At 40.9% G+C, this 22,518-nt stretch overlaps 1 protein-coding gene and 1 pseudogene across 6 annotated transcripts in view; one reads left to right on the top strand and one right to left on the bottom strand.

Annotated features, from left to right (window-relative positions):
- Wdpcp (WD repeat containing planar cell polarity effector) overlaps positions 1-22,518 on the top strand; it is a 270,649-nt gene that overhangs the window by 150,559 nt on the left and 97,572 nt on the right. For all 6 annotated transcript variants that reach the window (XM_051165347.1, XM_051165343.1, XM_051165345.1 and 3 more), the window contains one exon: positions 6,032-6,095. In XM_051165347.1, the coding sequence (XP_051021304.1) occupies positions 6,032-6,095 (64 nt within the window). The remainder of the gene's footprint in view (positions 1-6,031; positions 6,096-22,518) is intronic.
- On the bottom strand, positions 9,089-13,294 carry LOC127205473 (60 kDa heat shock protein, mitochondrial-like; annotated as a pseudogene).

The following is a 22,518-nucleotide window of genomic DNA, read 5'->3' as shown; positions in this document are numbered from 1 at the left end:
GTACACCTGTAGGCCAGAAGAGGGCACCAGATTACATTATTGATGGTTGTGAGTCACCAAGTAGCTGCTGGGAATTGAACTCAGGAGGAACTCTAGAAGAGTAGTCTGTGCTCTAAACCTCTGAGTTATCTCTCCAGCCCTGGCGGGAGGGGTGGGGGGTGGGGCGAAATACTGTTTTAATTCCAGTTCTTCCAAAGACCAATGCCTTTGTAGACTCTTTAATTGCATATGGAGAAATCAGATGACCTGCTTCTGTCTCATCATGGTGTTCTATCTAATGACAAGCACTAGAAAACCCTTGTCACCTGCAGTCTGTTCTACAGATGGAGTGCAATGGGTATGTTTTGAAAACCATGAACTATAAGAATGAGGTTTCTGGCTAGATACACTCTTTAGACCATGGATGGAGAGATAAGAACGAGGTTAATGGCTAGATACACTCTTTAGACCATGGATGGAGAAATCATACAGGGTGCCCGGTTGGGGAAGCCGGGATTTGTGGGTTTGTGTACTTGAAAGGTGATGCTTCGTAAAGACACAGCTCCAGAGTTTGCCTAAGAGTCACCCTGAGCCTTTGGCTGAAATCTAAAGCTATGTGTCCATCGTGTGAGATTCTAGGAGGTTGGTCAAGGAACGGTGACAGGTTCCATGTCTTCCAGGAATGGACCTGCCTTAGAAGCCCTCGTTCATCAGTCATTGGCTGGGAACAGCATGGGACAGGTGTATTCTAGTGGGGGTGAATTTCAGATACCAATACAGCAACTAGGGCACATGTTGGCAACTGAAGTCTGTTTTCCATACAAGTGTAGTGGATAGAGTTATTTCATGTCAGCTAAGAAGAGGCAAAACCAGAAATGCGTGTGTCAGCTGTGTTCACCATTACAGCTCACCTTATGGCAGCAATGTGCCCATCCCCTCCTTAATCTGCTATTTACCTTTCCTTCCTGTGTTGTGACAATTCAGACGCGTCTACCTCATGGAGTGTTGGCTACTGTTTTTCCTAGCCATCTAGGAGTCATTCCATCTTTTGGGGGTCATTGATAGACTGATAAGTTTTGTGCCCTGTTGAATAACCCCTTGGATGTCACTGGATTAATAACCAGTTTTCTGTTCCAGCTCTCACATTCAAACATGTTCAGAATTCATTCCTGTGTTCCTGTGGCGCACAGTGTCTGATTACAACACTGTGGGTACACAGTGTTCCGCCTTACCAGGTTCAGCGTGTCCCCAGCACATTGTACTGATACACACTCCCAGTTAGCAGCCTGGCATCAGGAGAGTACTGGAGACACATGGGAGTGTGGTATATGTCGTATTGTGGGTAAAGGTCTCTGCAATATCTTGTAGCATAGAAATGTTTGCTCGGATTCAAGAACTGTGCAGTGTGGGCATGCTCAGGAGCAACCAGCCTATGTACCCTTCCCATATTTCAAGATCCCAGGTATCCCTGACTTTAGCAAAGCAGAGCTGCCTTGGTAGTATCTTTAAACTCTGTGATAGCTATTAGTAGTTCCACTTTCATCTGTTCCTGCGCTTCAAACGGAGAATGACCTTTCTAAGCTACCAGAGAGGCTCACACAGAGCCGTTACCTGTGTTTAGCACTTGGTCATTCATCCACCTTCCTGAGGGAGCAAAGAGAACCCAGCAGCAGTCAATTAGGCCTACTGTCTTGGTAGCTGTCACTCATCTACGCTGTCTCTACCCCATTGACCCAATGTAAAACATTGCTAAGGAGAGATTACTTAAAGGCGTCAAGCCAAAGTTGCCCATCAAAAGAATCTTGTGTCAATCTTAACTCCCTCAGAAACAGGACAGCTTTAGTGTATGTCTACTCAAGAATGATCAGTCATCACCTGGGAACAGCTTGTAGAAAAGAAGGCCATACCAGGCAAACATGAGAATAAATTTCAAAACGAAGAAGCTGGGGCTGTTGGTCAGTAAGACTCCCCATGGTGGTACTAATCCATCTGAGGAGCATACCCTAATAGATGCTACACTGGCATCTATAAATAGAACTGGGAGTAGTACTGCCGTGAAAATAGGAAAGAATTGCTCCCAGAATTAGAGTATCCATTAAATGAACAAAAATTGAAAGAATAACCTTTTAAATGCACTTAGAGTAGTCATGATGGTGCTCCATGAGATCAGAGACTGCTACATTCTGGTAAGAAGTGGCTGTGACATGTATTGCTTTCTTCTCTGCTAGGGCACATGGGGTTATTCAGAAGTCTGCAGTCTTCACACGTCTAGCTGGTGCCCGAGGGCCATAACAGACGTTGTTTTCAAAACCATGTGTCTTAGTTGGGGGTTTATTTCTGTGAAAAGATACCATGACCATGGCAAATCTTATAAAGGAAAACATTTAGTTGGGTCTGGCTTACAGTTTAGGAGGTTTAGTCCATTGTCATCATGGCAGGAGGCATGGCAGCAGGCAGGCAGACATGGTGCTTTTGGGAAGGAGCTGAGAGGTCTATATTGGGATTGGCAGGCAGCAGGAAGAGACTGATACACACTTCTTCCAACAAGGCCACACCTACTTCAGCCAGGCCAAACCTCTGAATAGTGCCAGTCCCTATAGGCCTATAGGGGCCATTTTTATTCAAATCTCTACAGCATGGTTATATATTTAGAACTTTCTAGTGGTTTCTGTGGACTGATAAAGACACTGAGAGTGTTTATCACCCCCAGCCTAGGATAGCAATCCAGAGAGTATCTATAGAAGCAGAGCTAGAGAGTTAGGTAGCTCAGCCAGGAAAGTGCTAGCTGTGCACACACACACACATGCACGCATGCAGACACACAGGCAAACATAACAAATACATATAGTACCCACTGCTGTCTCAGCCAAAGGCTGCTAGTTGGGGAAGCAGGAGCAACACCAAAGCATTTAGGAAACAGAAAATGAAAAAGGAAAATACTTAGTGGAACATTATATTGCCTTTAAAAAATACAATACAAATGGCCATTAAGGCAAATTTTATTATTAGAAACGCAAGAAGGGCATTTTACGATGGTACAGGTGCAGTTGGTTAGGAACAAACAAATGTGTGTTTGATAACAGTTTCAAATACATCAACATAGAAAAGCACTCAGATTCATCATCCAGTGTAGTTCTACTTAGCAGTAAAGATACCCAGTTAGCAAATACATACAAGATGCTCAGCGCTGATAGTCACTGGGGCAATGCAAATCAAACCGCAGCACAAGACTGTCATAGACCCACTAGTATGGCTAAAGTGGTGAAGATTTCATTTTCTGAGAATTTCATGAGTCCTATATTTACACAGCTTTTCTCTCCCTCCCTTCACTCCAACACACACACACACACATACACACACACACATACATACACACACACGCGCGCGCGCACGCGAACCAGGTATAGGAAAGTGACTCAGTGAGTAAAAGTGCTTACTGCACAAGCACGAAGACCTGAGTTAAGATCTTAGCATGAGCAGCAACACAGAAAGCCAAGCTTGCCCACAGGTAACCCCACTGAAGGGGCAGAGGGAGGAGAGAACACATCAGAGGCAAGATCACCAGATTCTGCTCACTCCCTGTCTGGCCAAAATGGTGGACTTCAGATTTGTGAGAGACCCTGTTTCAATAAAATAAGGTGGAGAGAGACGGAGGAGTCTCTCTAATATACTCCTCTGTGTGTATAGCTCTGTGTACTGTGTATGAATGCATACACTCTGGCTCCACATGAGAGGTGACATGCAGTCCTTGTCTTTAGGGGCCTGGGTTACCTCACTTAATATGTTTTCCAGGTCCATTCATTTTCCTACAAACTTCATTTTTATCCTTAGGTGAATAAAATCTCACTGTGTCTATGTGCCACACTTTTATGATCCACCAGCTGATGGCCACCTAGGCTGAGTGCGTTTCCTTGCTGCTAGTGAATACAGCTACAATACGCTCAGGTGTGCAGTTATCTCTGTTAGAATAAGGAGTCCCCTGTGTTTATTTAAAATTAAAAAAAAAAAAAGAATATTCCATTGTTCAAAGGGACAGGTTTCACAATGGCATTCTGTTTCACTACTTTCTCCAGTTTCAATGTGTCCTAGGTGTGCTTGCCAAAACTGATATTACAGTGTACGTGCTGGACATGTTAACTTTGAGGTGCCCAGAAGTAAATAACTTGACTATCAGAAGAGAGGTGGATATTAGGGTTGTGAATGTGAGTCAGTGACATGGTTATTAAGATTGGAGTAAACATAGAAATAAAAGGCCATAGAACACCAACTTCTAAGGGAGGTAGAGAAAAAAAATCAGGCTACCAAAATGGAAAACAAGAAGTGAAGGAAAGGGAAGACCCAAGGCCAGTGATTTCAGGGGTCACAGTTTGCAGGCAAAGATGTGGCTCTTGCAGCCAGACTTTCAGTATGATTGTCTGAAATGGGTGGCTACTCCAGCTGGAGTGTTACAGGGCAGTCAGCGCGGCAGTGTAGTAAATAAAGCTGCAGCGCAAAATGGCAAGGGCCTGCATAAGCACTTTGCCTTGCTACTTGCTGGGTTTTATGACTTCCCCTCAGTGTTTTCTATTCTTCTTGCACATCATAACACTTCCCGTTATGATAAATTCCTTTTCTACAAAAACAAACAAAATTGCCCAAAGGGCTATAGCTGGGAGAAATTTGGCCAAATACTGGCTTATTAGTAAGAAGAGGCAAGGGCATGGGAGAAGTAGCCTTCAGAGGCATCAAGCTGAATACGGAGAGTGTACACGGTCCAGAACCTAACAGCTTACATTTAATATTAACAGTTGTGCACTATCAATCTTTAATATTTATTTTTAATTTAAAAATGTCATGATATTTTCTACCACTGCATTTTGCAATATAAAATACAGGGTGGGGAACAGTTTATAAGCTATTTTGAGGATTTGGAAAACTGATGAGTTCTATCAATATGAGTCTGCATTCATAGCAAAGCAGAGACAAATTTTTGTGCCTAAACCTGTTTGACGTGTGTTTGCAATGGGCTTTTCTCCTGAACTCTTAAACTTTTTGTAGAGGCACTTTATTTAAACTCAAGTTTGTTCTCCTTTATCTTAGCCCACACTAAAACTTTTTAAAGAAAATCCTAGCCGGATGGTGGCGATGCACGCCTTTAATCCTAGCACTTGGGGAGGCAGAGGCAGACCAATCTCTAATTTCTAGGACAGCCTGGTCTACAGAGTGAATTCCAGGACAGCCAGGGCTACATAAGTAAACCCTGCCTTGAAAAACCAAAAAACAGAGAATCTGCAAAGAACTATGGACTTGGGAAAGAGTACAAAATAATATCTTTTTAAAATTTATAAATAACTTGTATTGTTCTTTTAAGTTAGCTGAGAATATATAAAATTTACAAATGTGAAATTTTATAATGTGAGATTTAATTTTTTACCTTTTATCTAATAAATGCAGAGGTGAAGTTATGTTTCATGCTATATTCTTTATATCCCCATAAGCTTCTCTTTAAAAACTCAATAAAATGAAAATTATGAAGCTTTTACTTACTTCTAATTTTTCATCTCCCCACATTTGTCAGTGTCTCCTTTGAGTTCTATTCATCCAGAAGTCACACTCATGGTCCCCCAGGCCTCTGTGCTCAGCTCTCCCACAGCGTAAGAATGTGTCCTATGCTGGAAGAACCTAGTGGGCCAGACCCTTTCTTTTGGAAAATATTTTCCCCATCAGAAGAATGCAAACAATACCAAATAAATACACAAAACAAGCCACTTTCCCCCTTTAAGGTTTTGTTCACACACAAAAAAAATTGTCTTTGTTCTGTCTGAATGCAGACTCATATTGATAGAACTCGTCAGTTTTCCAAGTCCTCAAAATAGCTTGTAAACTGTTCCCCACCCTGTATTTTATATTGCAAAATGCGGCATCTGAAAACATGACATTTTTAAATTAAAAAATAAATATTAAAGATTGATAGTGTACAGCTTATTTGCTGTGTACCCAACTGTTAACAGAACTTACCAGCTCTTACCTAATGTTTTGTTCACGACTAACCCCTTCCTCCCTTTCATCACAGGCACCAGAGGTTTGAAAAGGCCTTTCTCTTAGCTGTTGACATTGGTGCTCGTGACCTGTTTATGGTAAGTCATTCCTGGAGATGATTTTTGTGCCTTCAGTTCTAAGGCTGAGTAAGTTGTCAGCTTTTGTGACCATTAAAACGGATTAGTGTCATTTGCAGCCTGAGACACACGGAGGGAAGGCATTATTCCACCACGGCTTGCAGCGTTGCCTTCGCGAAGCTGGTCAAGAGCTATCTAGTATCTTTTGACTTGTTGACATCTTCCTTGCTAGGGCCAAAGGGTCTTTTATGTTTTCAAAGCATTTATGATTTTTGAACTTTTCTCTCCATGAACCTTGATGTGCAAGATTGACACCTTTCCATCTATGAAGTTTAAATGCCTTTCTAATCCATGCTTTGAGCAAGCCTGCAGCTGCAGGAGCCAGGGAAACTGGCTGGGGGTGGGGTGGGGGTGGAGGAGGCAGGAATGGGGAGACGTGTCCTGAAGATATGAACACACTGTTGGGCCATCAGGGTTCAGTGAGAAGTAAGCAATTATGAATGCTTTGCTCATGTTTTGGCATAATTAGAGAGCAAAGTAGATCTACAGCTGTGAGCCCAACACACTCTTGCCCTGCCATTTGTCACTTTCCCAGTGGTGAAGTTACCCAGTTTCTTACAGACCCTGGGATAAAGGTCAGATTCCTGGCTCTTTGTTTGTCTTTGAGACTGTGATTTAATTAAGATGCTTCTCTCTTCCCTTTCCTCCCTCTAAGCCCTCCCATCTCCTCCTCCTCACTCTGGGGTCCTGTCTTATGAGAACTTTCACCCGATCAAAGTCAGATGAACAAAGTGGCAATTCCATTGATATCAAAGAAACAGAACAGTAACAGTAGCTAGTCTTTTACACTGTGAAGATTCTGTTGCTATTCCCCGTGTATAGTGTTTACCACATTTGGTCATTCATGTTTCCATTAAATTTGATATTAAAATTCTAAACTACAGATAAAAATTTAAATTTCATATTCTCATGTCAAGTGTATACACATTAATCATGAGAAAGTAGTACTTGTTTTCAAAAGGGTAAACAGTATATTTTCCATCTTCATTTTGTTCTCTGCTTGGGCAGGTGTACTAGTATATTGAGAAAAGTTTACTGTTTTCATCACAGTCCATCCTGCAGATACCACGATGTGTAGGACATTCAATTACAGTTTTACCCACCTGTCTTCCTTTTCTCCATCATCTCACCTGCTTGTTACTCCAGTAGTGGTATATGGTCCTCCTCTCTCCTGCTCCTCTCCCCTTCCCCCACTGCTTCCCGCTCCTTCTCTTCCTCTTCCTCCTCCTTCAAGAAGGTCTCAGTATGTAGCTCTGTCTGGCCTGAAACTCACTCTGTAGACCCACCTGAGGTGGGGATTAAAGGCACCAGCCCTTATTTCTTGTTTTATTCTTTTTGGCTGAGTGAGATCTGTGATTATAATTATAATTTTTTTTGTTGCGCAAAATTTTTCTCTAAGAATATTATATTCCATCACTTCCTGCCTTATTAACTAATAAATATAATCATAAAAATACTTCTAAAGTATTTTCATATTTGTTTTAGCATTTTAATCTGTTTAACCCAGTACCAATTTAGAGAAAGTCTTTGTGTTCATTCAAATCTCCTTAATCCAAGTAGATTTTCTGCTGATGGGTTAAAATAGGAGAGGATGACTAGACTTTCGGATTTGGAAAAGTACAGACATTATTCAGAGTGCCACATCTTCACTCTTCATCTAAGACATTGCATTTAGCCAAGGTCTATTTTTAAGGGATCTCAAAATATAGAGTGCTGAGGCCTCAGAGCTCTGTTTAAGTTTATGAAAGTACTATGTACATTTGAGACTTGATGTTGAAATTATCTAAAAGAATTTATCATGTTTTCCTATAGATTGATTCTTACTGTTTAAATTTCATCTGGCCAGAGGTTCATAGTCTATATTCTAAGAAATATTGCCTCTTTTGAAAAATAAAAGTTTATAAAGTAAGCAGGATTATCTCTACTTGCAAAGGATTTATTATCCTTAAGCCATCTCTTCCTTAAAGATTAAAAATAATACCAAAGAGACCATAGAAAAAGAAGTCTCTCTGGCTGTGGACCTAGCTCAGTGGGGAAAGTGTTTGGTAAGCACACACAAGGTCCTGAGTTTGATCTCTACCACTCACAAACCAGGTGTGGCACACACACCTATAATCCCACCCCTGTGAGGCGGAGGCAGGAGGACTAGAAGTCAAACTTATCCTTGGTTTACAAAGCAATTTTGAGGCCAATTTGGGCTACATGAGACTGTCTCATGTTGGAGGAGGAGGTTGTTTTTTCTCTCTCCTGAATCCACGCTCCCAGAATAATGACTCATGAGACTCAAGGTAATTATTTACAAATACCTAGGCCATATAGCTAGGCTCTTCTCTTACTAGCTCAAAACTTAAAATAACCAATTATTCTAACCTACATTCTGCCATGTGGCCAGTTACCTGAGCTCAGGTACATGCATCCATCCTCTTCACAACTTGGCAGCTGAATCTCGTGCACCTGGCTCTATTGCAGAATCCCTTCTCCTGCTGGATGCCCCGCCTAGTTCCTGCCTCAACCATAGGCCATAGTTTTGGTTTTCTTTTAACTTTAAACAAAATTTTATTATACAAAAGTTGCCACATGATTGGATATGTCTCTACTTTGTACACAACTATTCTCACTCTCCACAGGAAGGCTGCTTCTGAGCTTCTCCTGTGGTGACACAGTGCTACAATCCCGACTGTAACAGAACAGTAGAAGTGCCTCAGTGGTTTGAGTCGAAAGCAGGACACTGGCATATGGTTCTTGCACCCAATATCAGGAATGTACAAATGTCTTTATTCAAAAACGCAAAATAAATATCTGTGGGCATGGACAACGACAGCAGTAAGCTAGTATATATTGTCGATGGGAACCAGTAACTGATGGCTACAGTGACCAGCCAGGCTTCTCTTCAGTCAGTTTCTTCAGGTGATTTCTCTGAAGTTAGCGGCGAGGAGCCTGCCTGGAGCTTCCTGTCACAGTTCATTGATAAAGACAAAGCACTGTTGTAGGAGGTAGAACATGCCACCTTCCATACCCGCTCCCATTGCACCCGTCCCAGAGTTCTCTTCTCAGGACTTTCTGTCACTACAGCTTAGGCTGTGCTTAGCAAGGAGGCCACCCCAGCAGCATCCGGCAAAGCAGCTCTTACAGCCTTTGTTGGATCAATGATTCCCCTTGCCACCATGTTCACAGAATCTCCGAGGGGAGCATCACAACCAACCTCTGAGGAACTCTGCAGAATGTTCTCAGCTACCAAAGATCCTCCAATACCTGCGTTCTTAGCAATTGTCTTTGCAGGAATTTTAAGTGCTCTTTTTGATAATTTCTGTACCTGTTTTCTGATCTTCCTTAGCAGGCTTTAGTGAATCCAAGGCTGGGGTGCAGCGAAGCAGAGTGCAGCCCCTCCTAGAGCAACGCGTTCTTCAGCAGCTGCTCTTGTGGCTCTGAGAGCAGCAGCAACCCTGCCCGTCTCCTCACTCACTACAGCTTCACTTGTCCCTCCAGCCATCAGCAGGGCTGCGCCATCTGAAAGTTTAGCAAGTCGCTCGTTCAGCTTTTCCTTTTCATATTCACTGGTTGTGATGTCCAGCTGCTCCATGATTTCTTGAATACATTTTTCAATTTGAGCTGTGTCACCTTTTCCTTTCAAAAGGATGGTGTAACTTTGGTGACAGTGACCTCTCCAGCTTTTCCTAAATCATGAGCTTGAACATCTTCAAGATTTAGAGTCAATGCCTCTTCCCCAAATACTGAGCACCAGTAGCACTAGCCGTGTCTTTCAACTGGTTCTTCCCATTGGCCCCAAACCCTGGAGCTTTTAGCTTAGAGCTTCTCTACCAAAGTTTTCATCAGTTATGACCAAGGGCTTCAAGTGAGCACTGGCAATCTCAAGAGCAGGTACAATGGACTGGACACTAGGAATTTTCTTTTCATCCAGCAGAACATAGGCATCTTGGAACTCACATCTTTGACCTTTTGATGTGTTAACAAAATATAAGGAACTATATACTCTATCAAACGTCATGCCTTCAATACTGTCTACCTCATCATTTACGGGTTTTCCATTCTTCTATGAGATGACATCCTTTCTTCCAACCTTTTTCGTTGTATCAGGAAGCATGTTTCCAATGTCTTGTCTCAAGTTGCCAGAATTGTAGCAACCTGAGTAATTTCTTCAGTGGTTGTCACAGGTCTAGATTGTTTTTTAAGTTCAGCAATTACAGAATCAACAGCCAACATCACACCTCTCCAGATTTCCATGGGATTAGCCCCTTTGTGGATCTTCGCAAAGTCCTCCTTGGCAGTAGAATGTGCCAGAATGGTAGCTGTGGTAGTGCCAGCCCCAGCTTCTTCATTTGTGTTATTGACAACATCCTGAACCAGTTTAGCGCTGATATTTTTGATTCTTTTTAAAAATACATTTATTTTTATTACACATGTATAAAAACAAACTACATACAGCAGGGAGAAGAACCCTGTGGCAATCATGAGTTCTATAAATGTTATATTCATAGTGGTTTGGCTATTTGTATTTGTCCAACTTGAAGTAAACGTCTTTCCTGTCTTGTTGGATCTAAATTTCTGAATGAAATTCAATATCTTTTCTGTCTCAACTCTAATAACTTAACTTCTTTATCTTGATCTAAAATGATCTTATCCCTTAAGCAACTAAACTTGATTGTAAAACTATACTATCTGGCCTTCAATGCCCCTCAGAGACTTAAGAAGGAATAAAATTTAAATTCCTGAGTGAACCAGCAGGTTAGCAGCTTCCAGAATGTACAAATTGACTTAGACGGTTCACTGCCTGAACAATCACCTAACACTCTCTAAAATGTCAGAGCCTCATCTTTGGCTTTCTGGCCCAATATCTCTGCCAGACTTATTTGCAGGGCAGGAACTATTGAGGACTTGCTTACCCTGGTCTTGGCAGAGTGCAGCCGTCGACTCTGCTTGTATCTAAGCTGCCTATTTTTAGGCAGATTCTGTTTGTGGCAGCAACGAGGACATTTTGCCCAATGGCTGGCTTGTCACATTAGAAGCCATCTCTGTAGTGGGGCTCTTTGATGCTCATCATCTTATTTGAAGTTGGCTGGGTGTTGTCAGGAGTTAACTTGTCTTGTTGTCAAAGAAATTTAGGATTATAAAAACAACTTTAAATGCCATAGTCTGTGTGTCTCTGAGGCTTTTGAAGACCTTATTCAACTATTTTACCTCATATATCGATAGAGTCATATCTATCTGTTAGACTTAGGATATAAATTCTTGTGTTAAAATCTGCCAAGTATTTGACATGCCCATGTTTTGTATCAATATACTAAATTCTATAGCCATGACTTAGACATAACCTTCATTATGAGTAACAAGTAAAGCCTTGAGTTAAGGAGTAGATTCAATCATCTACCTTTTGTTCTGTCCTCCCTCTGTGTTCCTAAATCTCCCTTTTTTCTTTTCAGCTCCTATCTCCTTGCCTACATATGCAAGATAAAGGAAAAGAGAGACGTCCCTGCGATTCACCTAGTTTTTTCTTTGTATAAGACCAATAATGACTTATGACCACTTCCCCATGAGAGTAAGCATTTGTAGACCAAGAGAGCAAACAGAAACCTGTACAACTGCCCTTAGAGGGAAAGGGGCATCATTCTCTTAAGGTTTCTTCAGGTTGAATTGGGGCAAATAATACCTTGGAATGGGCCCCCCAAAATTGGAGAAAATGGTTAAGCAAGCCAGGGATTGCATTAGTGGTCCAGTTTCTAAATGTTGAGAGATTCCAGGCTTAAAAGGAGATTGAAATGGTGGTCCAAATTGGATCAGAAGTTTTCTACAATGTTGTCTAGGACGCTGTCCAAATCTGATGGGTAACAGCAACAGAATCATGTGGGGATGGAGCTAGGAGGATGCAGGATATTAGCGTCCATTATGCTGAGGGCAATGATTCCTGCCAGGCCTGACCCAGCATCAGTGTCTGGTTTATTTTGTTCTGAAAACATAACTTCCCACAAGCATTATACAGCTCTAACATTATGATGGTGTGAGATGTGCGGGATGCACAGAGCAATTAAAGCTAGTTTTCTGCTCATTGTATGAGTCGACATAGGCATCTGCAAATCTTCCTTCATGACTTACTAATAGTGGCCTCTAATACTAAGTCACAGAGAATCTGTGTCTAGCATGAGGCCTCTCTATGCCTTTACATTCATATCTCTGCCAGTCTCAGGGCTATTCCCATGTAGTGGGATTAGGAATATAAATTACCTGCTTGTTCTGCAGTTTGAGTTCTTTACATGTCAATTGTAGCCCCCTGTCTCATCCCCTCCTGATCCCACCCTCTCTCTTATCAACTCCCAATCCCATACCTTCTCTTGTCCCCTTTCCCTCCCTCTCCTGGTCCTTAGAAAGGGGAGCCCTCCTCCCCTAGCATCTGACCTTAGTTTATCTAGTGTCCCCTGTACTACATATGACCTCTTCCTCTGTGGCCTGACAGGGCCACCCTACACTCTCGGGACTCCGTCCAGTGTCCCACTCTGAATCTCTGTAACTGTCCCTATATCATGCTAGGTGGAGTCCCTCCTAGGATATCTATGCTGGGTTAAAATCCACATATAAGTGAGTAGATTCCATGCGTGCCATTTTGGGCCTGGGTTATCTCACTTAGGACGATCATTTCTAGTTCCATTCATTTGCCTGCAAAGTTGAAGATTTCCATGTTTTTAATAGCTGAGTAATATTCCATCGTGTAGATGTACCACAGTTACTTTATCTATTCTTTGGTTGAGGGACACTTAGGCTGTTTCCAGATTCTGGCTATTATGAATAAGGCCGCTATGAACATGGTTGAGCATATGTCTTTGTTGCATGGTGGGGCATCTTTCGGATATATGCCCAGGAGTGGGATAGCTTGGTCTTAGGGTAGTAGCTCTGAAATTTTTGTATGTATCTTTAAAATCAATTGACTTTGCAGCAGTGACCCCATCTTTTGTTACTTTGGGACTTCTGCAACTCTGTTCAATACTCACAGTTCTTCCCTTTGGCCCCATTGCTAAAGGGTCTACACCTTGAAGCATTAACGCTCGAGTATACGCACCAAATTTTACATCTTTGGCATAGGCCCGAGTGAGATGAGCCAGTGCCCAGGACACTGGTCTCTTCTGGTGAAGGACTGTAAGTAATCAAAGCATTTCTTTGGGGCAGAGGCAGGAGCGCACTAGGTGAGGTAGGCTGGCGGGGAGGGGGGGGCGGGAGGGGCGAGGCCTAGGTTTTTTTAACTGACATGTTGCAGTCATACAATACACAGGAGATTCCTTCTATAGTCTCAAACAACAACAACAACAACAACCAAAAAGGATCAGTTAACTTGAAAATAGTTCTTATGTTAGTATTTGTTGGTGGTAAACAGAGTTAAGTTATACAACATGACAAGAAAGAGGATGTGGCTGGAAAACAGCAGCCTGAGACTAGAGAGGCCTTATGTGAATTAGGGAATTATACTTTCCCTTTAAAGCTGTGGAGACCTGGCAAAGGCTTTGAATCAGGAATGTGACACTATCATAATTTTGAGCAAGCTTGTTCTAGAAAGGACTAGGTAGTAAATATTTCCCTTTACAAGTCTTACAGTTAGTTACTCTTCAGCTGGTCAACACTGCCATCATAGAGTGAAGGCAGCCACAATAGTGTACAGAGTATGTTCCAGTGAAGCGTCCTTTACAAAAATTGGAATATAGTAAGATTTTCAAATATCACATTATAAAACTGTGACATGCCCCCCATGCTTTAAACTAGAGAAAACGAACATCTTTAGAAACACTTGGTTGCATGCCATGGTTTGCCTGCTCCTCATTCAGATGGAGACCTGAAGCTGTAGTGTGGAGAATGAGGTTATGAGCAGCTTTCAGGGTAAAGGGTTAAAGTAGAAGAGCTGACTCATTTCAAATCTGTCTCCTCAGACCCATGTCCTAATATTGACTTTGTAAAAACAATATTCAAGGCCTGTTGGCTCAACTCCAAACTCAGCTATTGGGTGTGTGGGTTTTGTATAGTTTACCTAGCCCTGTTTGCCTTCATTTTATTGTCTGTTAAGTGGTAACAATGCATCAATTGGCAAAGTGTCTGGCATACTGTAATGACTTGGAAACTCGAGTCTCTAGCATGTTTTTCTTAGTACTTACTTTTAAAATCTTTGTATAGTATTTAATTTTAAGGTGTGTGTGTATGTGTGTGTCCATGTGTGTATGCATGTGCATGTATATGTGTATGCATGCATGTGTAAGATTAGTAATGCTGGGCTTCAGACAACTATGAAAATTTGTTTGTAAAATGTCTCACTTGCTAGCTTAGACTCATTCAAGACAGCTTTGTCTATAGTCTGTTCTTTTAACAGCAATGCAATAGAAAGTAGATTGATTTATTGTACTTGAATTAATCTACAGTAATTGTAGCATTGAAACTACTGCAGAAAGTTTTAGTAAGTCATGTTGATGGTCCAGCATTCTTCATAACAAAGAGTTACTATGATAATATGTAGGAAAATAACCAGTAAATGGTAAAATATTAGAATTAATCACAACAAATCACAACAAAGCATTTAAAAACTATAAATGATCCATAGGCATAGAAAATGTTCAATGTTATTGCTAATGAAACCACAATGTCTCTCTGATCAGCCTATGGGATGAAGCATTGGTAAGCTTTTTTAGGATTCTTGTCATAAAATATTTGACTATACATAGACAAATATTTTTATAGACTTTCTTTTGTCTTTTATTGTTTTATAGTTCTATCTTTGTGCCAGGATCACATGGATTTCTTTCTACTATATTTATAGTTAGTTTTGGAATTGGGCTGCTTTATATAGCTGGGATCCTTTGAGATTGCACATGAATTTTTCAATTTATTTTTCTGTTTTTTGCAGACGTCATTAAAGCTTAGATAGAATTGCATCAATCACTTTAGGTACAATTGACATATTTGTCATAGTTAATTTTTCCTTTTTTATTGACTAATTGGGGATTTCACATCATGCACCCCAACTGTGCTCAACTCCCAGTCCTCCCATGTCTGCCTCCTTCCCTGTTACCTCCCCTCCTCAAGAATAAAGAGAGAAAAAAGTCAATTTTGTGTTGTCTATATACTCACTGATACATGGTCAAACTCCTAGTGGCCAGCCCCCCAAAGGGTAGGTGAGTCTTTTCCCTTTCCCATACCCACACTACTACTGTCATCACTGTATAGAGGACAATGAGGGACAGGGACAACTCTCCTGCTCCAAATTATACAAGCCAGAGGAAGGGCCAGCTTTCTAACACCCAAAGACATCAACATGGCTTCAGTTGGCAACCCAGACAATGATATTCCACATGTCCTTTGGTGGTAATATGGGCCACAGACATCAACACAGCCCCTGCCATATCAGGACCATGGATCCATTATGACCTTCAGCAGCCGCATGGACCCCAGGCCTCAGTGTGGCTTCAGGTGGTTACATATGCCACCCACATCCAGATGGCTCCTCGAGGCAGCGAGGCCTGAGGACAGCACTAGTTGAGAAGGCAGTAAGACAGACTGCGTACGTCCACATGGGTCTCAGGCTTCATTGTCGCCTGGGACAGCAGCATGGACCACATGCACTAACGTGGTGGCATTGCAGTTCAGGATCATGGTGGTCCCTCCCTCGAGGAGGTCCAATCTAGAAAGCAAACTTTCCTCATCTTGGGCCTCCATCATTGTTCAGAGCCAGGGTGATCCAGGGGATGGCCAGCATGGGGTTGAGACTGTGTCTGCATAAGTTCCAGGCTTCAGTGCATCAGCTCACTACACTCTGATTTCCTTTCCCTATCTCCCACATTCATCATAGCTGGCCCATGAAAGTGGAGCAGCCTGGTTGACTTTCGCCACGTGTGCCTTCCATATAATTATTCTTTTTAAAAATGTTTCTCTACCTGTATATGTTGCATGTTGAGCCCATTTCTCCTCACATTGTACTTTTAAAAAATCCCCTTTTCTGTTACTTCCCTTTTTTCTCCCTTGTTTTACTTCTACTTTCATATCGTATATATGTATACAAGACTTTATGTATCTCCAACAAATCTAGGAACCACAAATGAGAGAAAGCATAGTTCGTCTTTCTGAAATTGCTGCATCAGTCTCAATAAGCTCACCCAACCCAGGGCCCAGGTTAGTGGCTTTGTTGTCTTCTGTTCCCTCCAGGACGTTCTATTCTCGCCTCCTCTCTTTCCCACTCTTCCACATGACTCTCTGTGCACTGCCCAATGTGTGACTGTGAGTCTCAGCATCTGTTTCTATCCTGTGCTGGGCGGAGCCACTCAGAGGGCAGCTAGGCTCCCATCTGGAAGCATAGCAGAGTGTCATTAATACTGTCAGGGGTGGCTCTCTCCCATGGGGTGGGTCTCGGGTTGGGCCAGGCACTGGTTGGACATTTCCCTCAATCTCTGCTCTATCTTTATCCCTGCACATATTGTAGGCAGGTTAAATTATGGGTAAAATTTTTTGGGGGTGGATTGATGTTCTCCTCCCTCCACTAACAGTTCTGTCTAGTTAGAGGGTGGCCTCTTTGGTCTCCGTGACCCTGGCTACTAGGAATCTCAGGTAGAGTCACCCCCAGATCCTCCCAGGAGCCTACCCTGTTATAAGTCTCCAGCTTGTCACAGAGATGTCCCCACCCAAAGTTTCTTTTCTCTCTACAAGCCCACTCTTCCCATATCTGATCTCCTCCCCCATTTCTCTCCGTGCCCCCTCTTCTACCCTACTCTCTCTCTTCAACGGCTTCCACTGTCTATTCTATTTCCCCTCTGAGTGAGACTGAAACATCCACTCTTGGGTTCTCCTTGTTACTTATTATATTTGGGTCTGTGAATTTTGGTATGGTTATCCTGTACTATATGGGTAATAGCCACTTATGAGTATATACCATGTGTATCTTTCTGGGCCTGGGTTACCTCATTTAGGATGATCTTTTCTATTTCCATCCACTTGCTTACAAATGTCATGATTTCCTTGTTTTTATTAGCTGAGTAGTATTCCATTGTGTAAATGTACCACAGTTTCTTTATCCATTCTTAAGTTGAGGGGCATCTGGGTTGTTTCCAGTTTCTGACTACCATTATGAATAAAGCTGCTATGAACATAGTTGAGCAAATGTCCTCGTGTAGTGGAGAATCTTTAAAGTATATGCCCAGGAGCAGTATAGCTGGGTCTTGAGGTAGCACTATTCCCAATTCTGAGAAAGCACCAGATTGATTTCCAAAATGGTTGTACAAGTATACACTCCCACCAGTAATGGAAGAGTGTTCCCCTTGCTCTACATCTCGCCAGCATGTGCTGTCACTTGAGTTTTTGATCTTAGCCATTCTGACAGGTGTAAGATGGAATCTGAGAGTTGTTTTTATTTGCATTTCCCCGATAACTAATGATGTTGAACACTTCTTTAAGTGCTTTTCGGCCATTCGAGATTCTTCTGCTAAGAATTCTCTGCTTAGCTCTGTTCCCCGTTTTTTCATTGGATTGTTTGGTTTAGATATTAGATATTAGTGCTCTGTAGGATGTAGGGTTGGTGAAGATCTTTTCCTAGTCTTTAGGCTGCTGTTTTGTTCTATTGACAGTATGCCTTGCCTTATGGAAGCTCTTCAGTTTCAGGAGGTCCCATTTATTATTTGTTGATCTTAGAGCCTGGGCTATTGGTGTTCTGTTCAGGAAGTTGTCTCCTGTGTCTATGAGTTCAACACTCTTCCCCACTTTCCCTTCTATTAAATTTAGTATATCTGGTTTTATGTTGAGGTCTTTGATCCACTTGGACTTGAGTTTTGTGGAGGATGATAAATATGGATCTATTTGCATTTTTCTAGATGTAGACATCCAGTTAGACCAACACCATTTGTTGAAGATGCTTTCCTTTTTCCTTTGTTTTGGCTTCTTTATCAAAAATCAAGTATCTATAGTGTTTATTTCTGGGTCTTTGATTCAATTCCATTGATCAGCCTGTCTGTTTTTATACCAATACCATGCAGTTTTTATTGCCATTGCTCTGTAGTACAACTTGAAATCAGAGATGGTACTACCTGCAGAAGTTCATTTATTGTACAGGATTTTTTTTCACTATTCTGAGCTTTTTATTTTTCCATATGAATTTGGAATTGCTCTTTCAAGGTCTATAAAGACTATTTTGGAATTTTGATGTCAATTATATTGAATCTATAGATTGCTTTTGGTAAGATGGCCATTTTTGCTATGTTAATCCTATGGATCCACGAGCATGGGAGATCTTTCCATCTTCTGATATTTTCTTCTATTTCTTTTTTCTGAGACTTGAAGTTCTTGTCGTACAGGTCATTTGCTTGGTTAGAGTCACACCATGATTTTGTATATTCTTTGTGGGTTTTGTGAAGGGTGTAGTTTCCCTAATTTCTTTCTCAGACCACTTACCATTTGTATAAAGGAGGGCTACTGAATTTTTTGAGTTAATCTTGTACCCAGCTACTTTGCTGAAGGTGTTTATCAGTTGTAGGAGTTCCTTGGTAAAATTTCTTGGGTCACTTACGTATACTGTCATATCATCTGCGAATAGGAATACTTTAACTTCTTCCTTTCTAATTTGTGTCCCTTTGATCTCCTTTAGTTGTCTTATTGAACTAGCTAGGACTTCAAGTACACGTTGAATAGATATGTAGAAAGGGGAAAGCCTTGTCTTGTCCCTGATTTCAGTGGAATTGCTTTAAGTTTCTCTTCATTTAATTTGATGTTGGCTATTGGCTTGCTGTATATTGCCTTTATTATATTTAAGTATGGGCCTTGTTTCCCTGATATCTCTAAGACTTTTAACATGAAGGGTGCTGGAATTTGTTGAAGTATTTTTTTGGCATCAAATGAAATGCTTATGTGGCTTTTTTTTCTTTCAGTTTGTTTATATGGTAGATTTCATTGATTGATTTTCATATATTGAACCATCCCTGCATGCCTGGGATGAAGCCTACCTGATCATGGTGGATGATTTTTTTTTTTTTATCTTGGATTCAGTTTGCAAGTATTTTTTTTTTTTTTTTGAGTATTTTTGCATCACCGTTCATGAGGGATATTGGTCTTAACTTCTTGTCTTTGTTGAGTTTTTTTGTGGTTTGGGTAACAGGGTGACTATTGCTTCATAGAATGAGTTTGGTAGTGTTCCTCCTGTTTTTATTTTGTAGAAAGATTTGAGGAGTATTGGCTTTTGAAGTAATACCTAATATTTCCTTGGATTTCATCAGTGTGTGCTGTTATGTCCCCCTTTTCAGTTCTGATTTTATTAATTTGATATTAATAAAATATTTTTGCCTTTTAGCTAGTTTGGTTAAGAGTTAGCCTATCTTGTTGATTTATTTAAAGAATCAGCTCTCGGTTTTATTGATTCCTTGAAATGTTCTCCTTGTTTCTAATGTATTGATTTCACCATTAAGTTTGATGATTTCCTGCCATCTACTCCTCTTTGGTGTGTTTGCTTCTTTTTGTTCTAGAGATTTAAGGAATGCTGTTAAGTTAATTATCTCTCCAATTTTTTATGAAGGCACTTAGTGCTATGAACTTTCCTCTTAGCATTGCTTTCATTGTGTCTCTTAAGTTTGGCCATGCTGTGCCTTCATTTTCATTGAATTCTAGAAAGACTTTAACTTCTTTGTTTATTTCCTCCCTGACCTAGAGGTCATTGAGTAAAGAGTTGTTTAGTTTTCATGAGTTTGTGGGCTTTCTGTTCTTTCTGTTGTTGTTGTTGTTGAGTTTACAAATACAGGGTTTATTTCAATCTTGTATCTGTAGAGGCTTGCTTTGTGGCTGAATATATGGTCAATTTTGGAGAAGGTTCCATGTGATGCTTAGAAGAAGGTATGTTCTTTTGTGTTGAGGTGAAATGTTCTGTATATATGCTATGTTCTGTAGATATGTTAGGTCCATTTGACTTATAACATTGGTTAGTTTCATTATTTTTATGTTTAGTTTCTGTCTCCATGCCCTGTCCATTGGTGACAGTGAGTTGTTGAAGTTTCCCACTATTAATATATATAGTTCAATGTGTGATTTATGCTTTAGTAATGTTTCTTTTACAGATGTGGTTTCCTTTGCATTTGGGGCATTGATGTGCAGAAGAGAGACATCATCTTGGTGAATTTTTCCTTTGATGAGTATAAAGTGCCCTTCCCCATCTTTTTTGATTACTTTTGCTTGAAAGTCTATTTTATGACATATTAGAATAGCTACATCTGATTGTTTCTTGGATCTGTTTGCTTGGAAACCCTTTTTTAGCCCTTTACCCTGAGGTAATGTCTATCTTTGTTGCTGAGGTGTGTTTCTTGCATTCAACAGATTGATAGATCTGGCTTTTGTAACCACTCTGTTAGCCTGTGTCTTTTTATTGGGAAATTGAGTCCATTGATGTTGAGAGATATTAATGACCAATGATTGTTGATTCCTGTTATTTTGATGGTGGTGGTGGTGGTGGTGGTGGTGGTGGTGGTGATGGTGGTGGTGGTGGTGGTGGTGTGTGTGTTTGTGTGTGTGTATTTGTGTTTCCATTCTTTTGTTTTTCCTTGTGTGAAATTATTTCCTGTGTTCTCTTGCAGTTGTGTTGGAGTTTTCCTTTCTAGAGTCCTCTGTAGGGCTGGGTTAGTGGATATTATTTAAACTGGGTTTTGTCATGGAATATATTATTTTCTACAGTTATGGTAATTGAAGGTTTTGCTGGGTATAGTGATCTATAGTTTTTCTGTGATCTCTTAGAGGCTACATTACATCTTCCCAATCTCTTCTGGCTTTTATAGTCTCTGTTGAAAAGTCAAGTGTGTTTCTGATAGGCCTGCATTTATATGTTACTTGGCCCTTATCCCTGTGGCTGTTAATAGTCTTTCTTTATTCTGTACAGTTGTGTTTTATTATGTGGTCGGAGAATTTTCTTTTCTTTTTCTTTTCTTTCTTTTCTTTCTTTCTTTCTTTCTTTTTTTTTTTTTGTGCAATCCATTTGGTGTTCTATAAGCTTCTTGTACATTTATAGGCAATTCTTTCTTTATGTTAGAGAAGTTTTCCTCCATGATTTTGTTGAAGATATTTTCTGGGCCTTTAAGCTCGGCATCTTCTTCTTTTTCTATTCCTATTATTTATTCTTACGTTTAATCTTTTCAAGGTGTCCCAGATTTCCTGGATGTTTTGTGTTAAATATTTTAGATTTATCATTTTCATTGACCAATATGTTGATGTCTTCTATCATAACTTTTATGCCTGAGATTCTGTGTTCCATCTCTTGTAGTCTGTCGGTGATGCCTGCGTCTGTCATTCCTGTCTCACTCCTAGGTTTTCCTTCTCTAGGATTGCCTCAGCTTGTGTTTTCTTTACTGCTTTTATTTCCCTTTTTGGGTCTTGGACAGTTTTGTTCATTACCTTCACCTTTTTTATTGTATTTTCCTGTATTTCTTTGAGGGACTTATTAATTTTCTGTTTAAAGGCCTCTGTCACCTTCATAAGATTAGATTTAGGATCATTTTCCTGTGCTTCACATGTGTTAGGATATCTAGGGCTTGTTGTATTGGGGGTAGCTGGTGTCTATGGTACCATATTGCCCTGTGTGTTTTTGAGCGTGTTCTTTGTTGTCCTTTAGCCATGTGGTTGTCCCTAGTGTTGGCAGCCTTGGAGATAGCAGATAGTTGCTGATGGCTGTCACTTCTTGTAGTCCCCAATGGCTTCTGCCTCTGGGATTGCAGGCAGAGCTGGGACCCAGGAACTGGTGTGCAGAGGACCTGGGAAGACCTCACAGCTGCTGGTAGTCCCCCAAAGCGCCTACCTCTGGAACTGCAGGCGGAGCTCGCTCTGCTGGTTGTCTCCAATGGCTGCTGCCTCTGGGATTGCAGGCAGAGCTAGTACTGTGAATTTTACTTCCTTTTTTTTAAACTGATTTTTCACATGATGTTTTATAGTTTTTCTCCAAGTTACTGATTCTTTCATCTTCTTTATTAATTTAATTTCTTAACTTTCTTCTTTAGGTTTCAAATTGCTTCCCTACCTGTTCATTTGATTCCTCTCTATGGTCGTTGATCCTTTTTCAGTATGTAGGACTCTAGGATCTTTGCCCAATACTTCAGCTATCTAAACACCTTTGTTCTCTACTATTGAGAAGATGTCAGCTTAGGAGGTGTCTCAGTGGAATGCTGCCTCTAATTTTTCTGGGGTGTGTGTGTGTGTGTGTGTGTGTGTGTGTGTGCGCGCGTGTGTGTGTGTGTGTGTGTGTGTGTGTGTGTGTGTGTGTTTGTGTGTTTGCATTTCTTTTGGAACATACACATCCTCCAATTTGTAGTCCTCTCCTCATGCACACTACTTTTCTCGTTACTTTTTATTTATTTCTCATGAATCCTGATGGTTTATCCTTGCTTGGATTTCG

This window comes from Acomys russatus, chromosome 22 (assembly GCF_903995435.1).
Source record: "Acomys russatus chromosome 22, mAcoRus1.1, whole genome shotgun sequence".
In the NCBI taxonomy this organism is placed as follows: Eukaryota; Metazoa; Chordata; class Mammalia; order Rodentia; family Muridae; genus Acomys; species Acomys russatus.
Note: the sequence above shows the minus strand (reverse complement) of the source record. Positions and strands in the feature narration are given on the sequence as shown.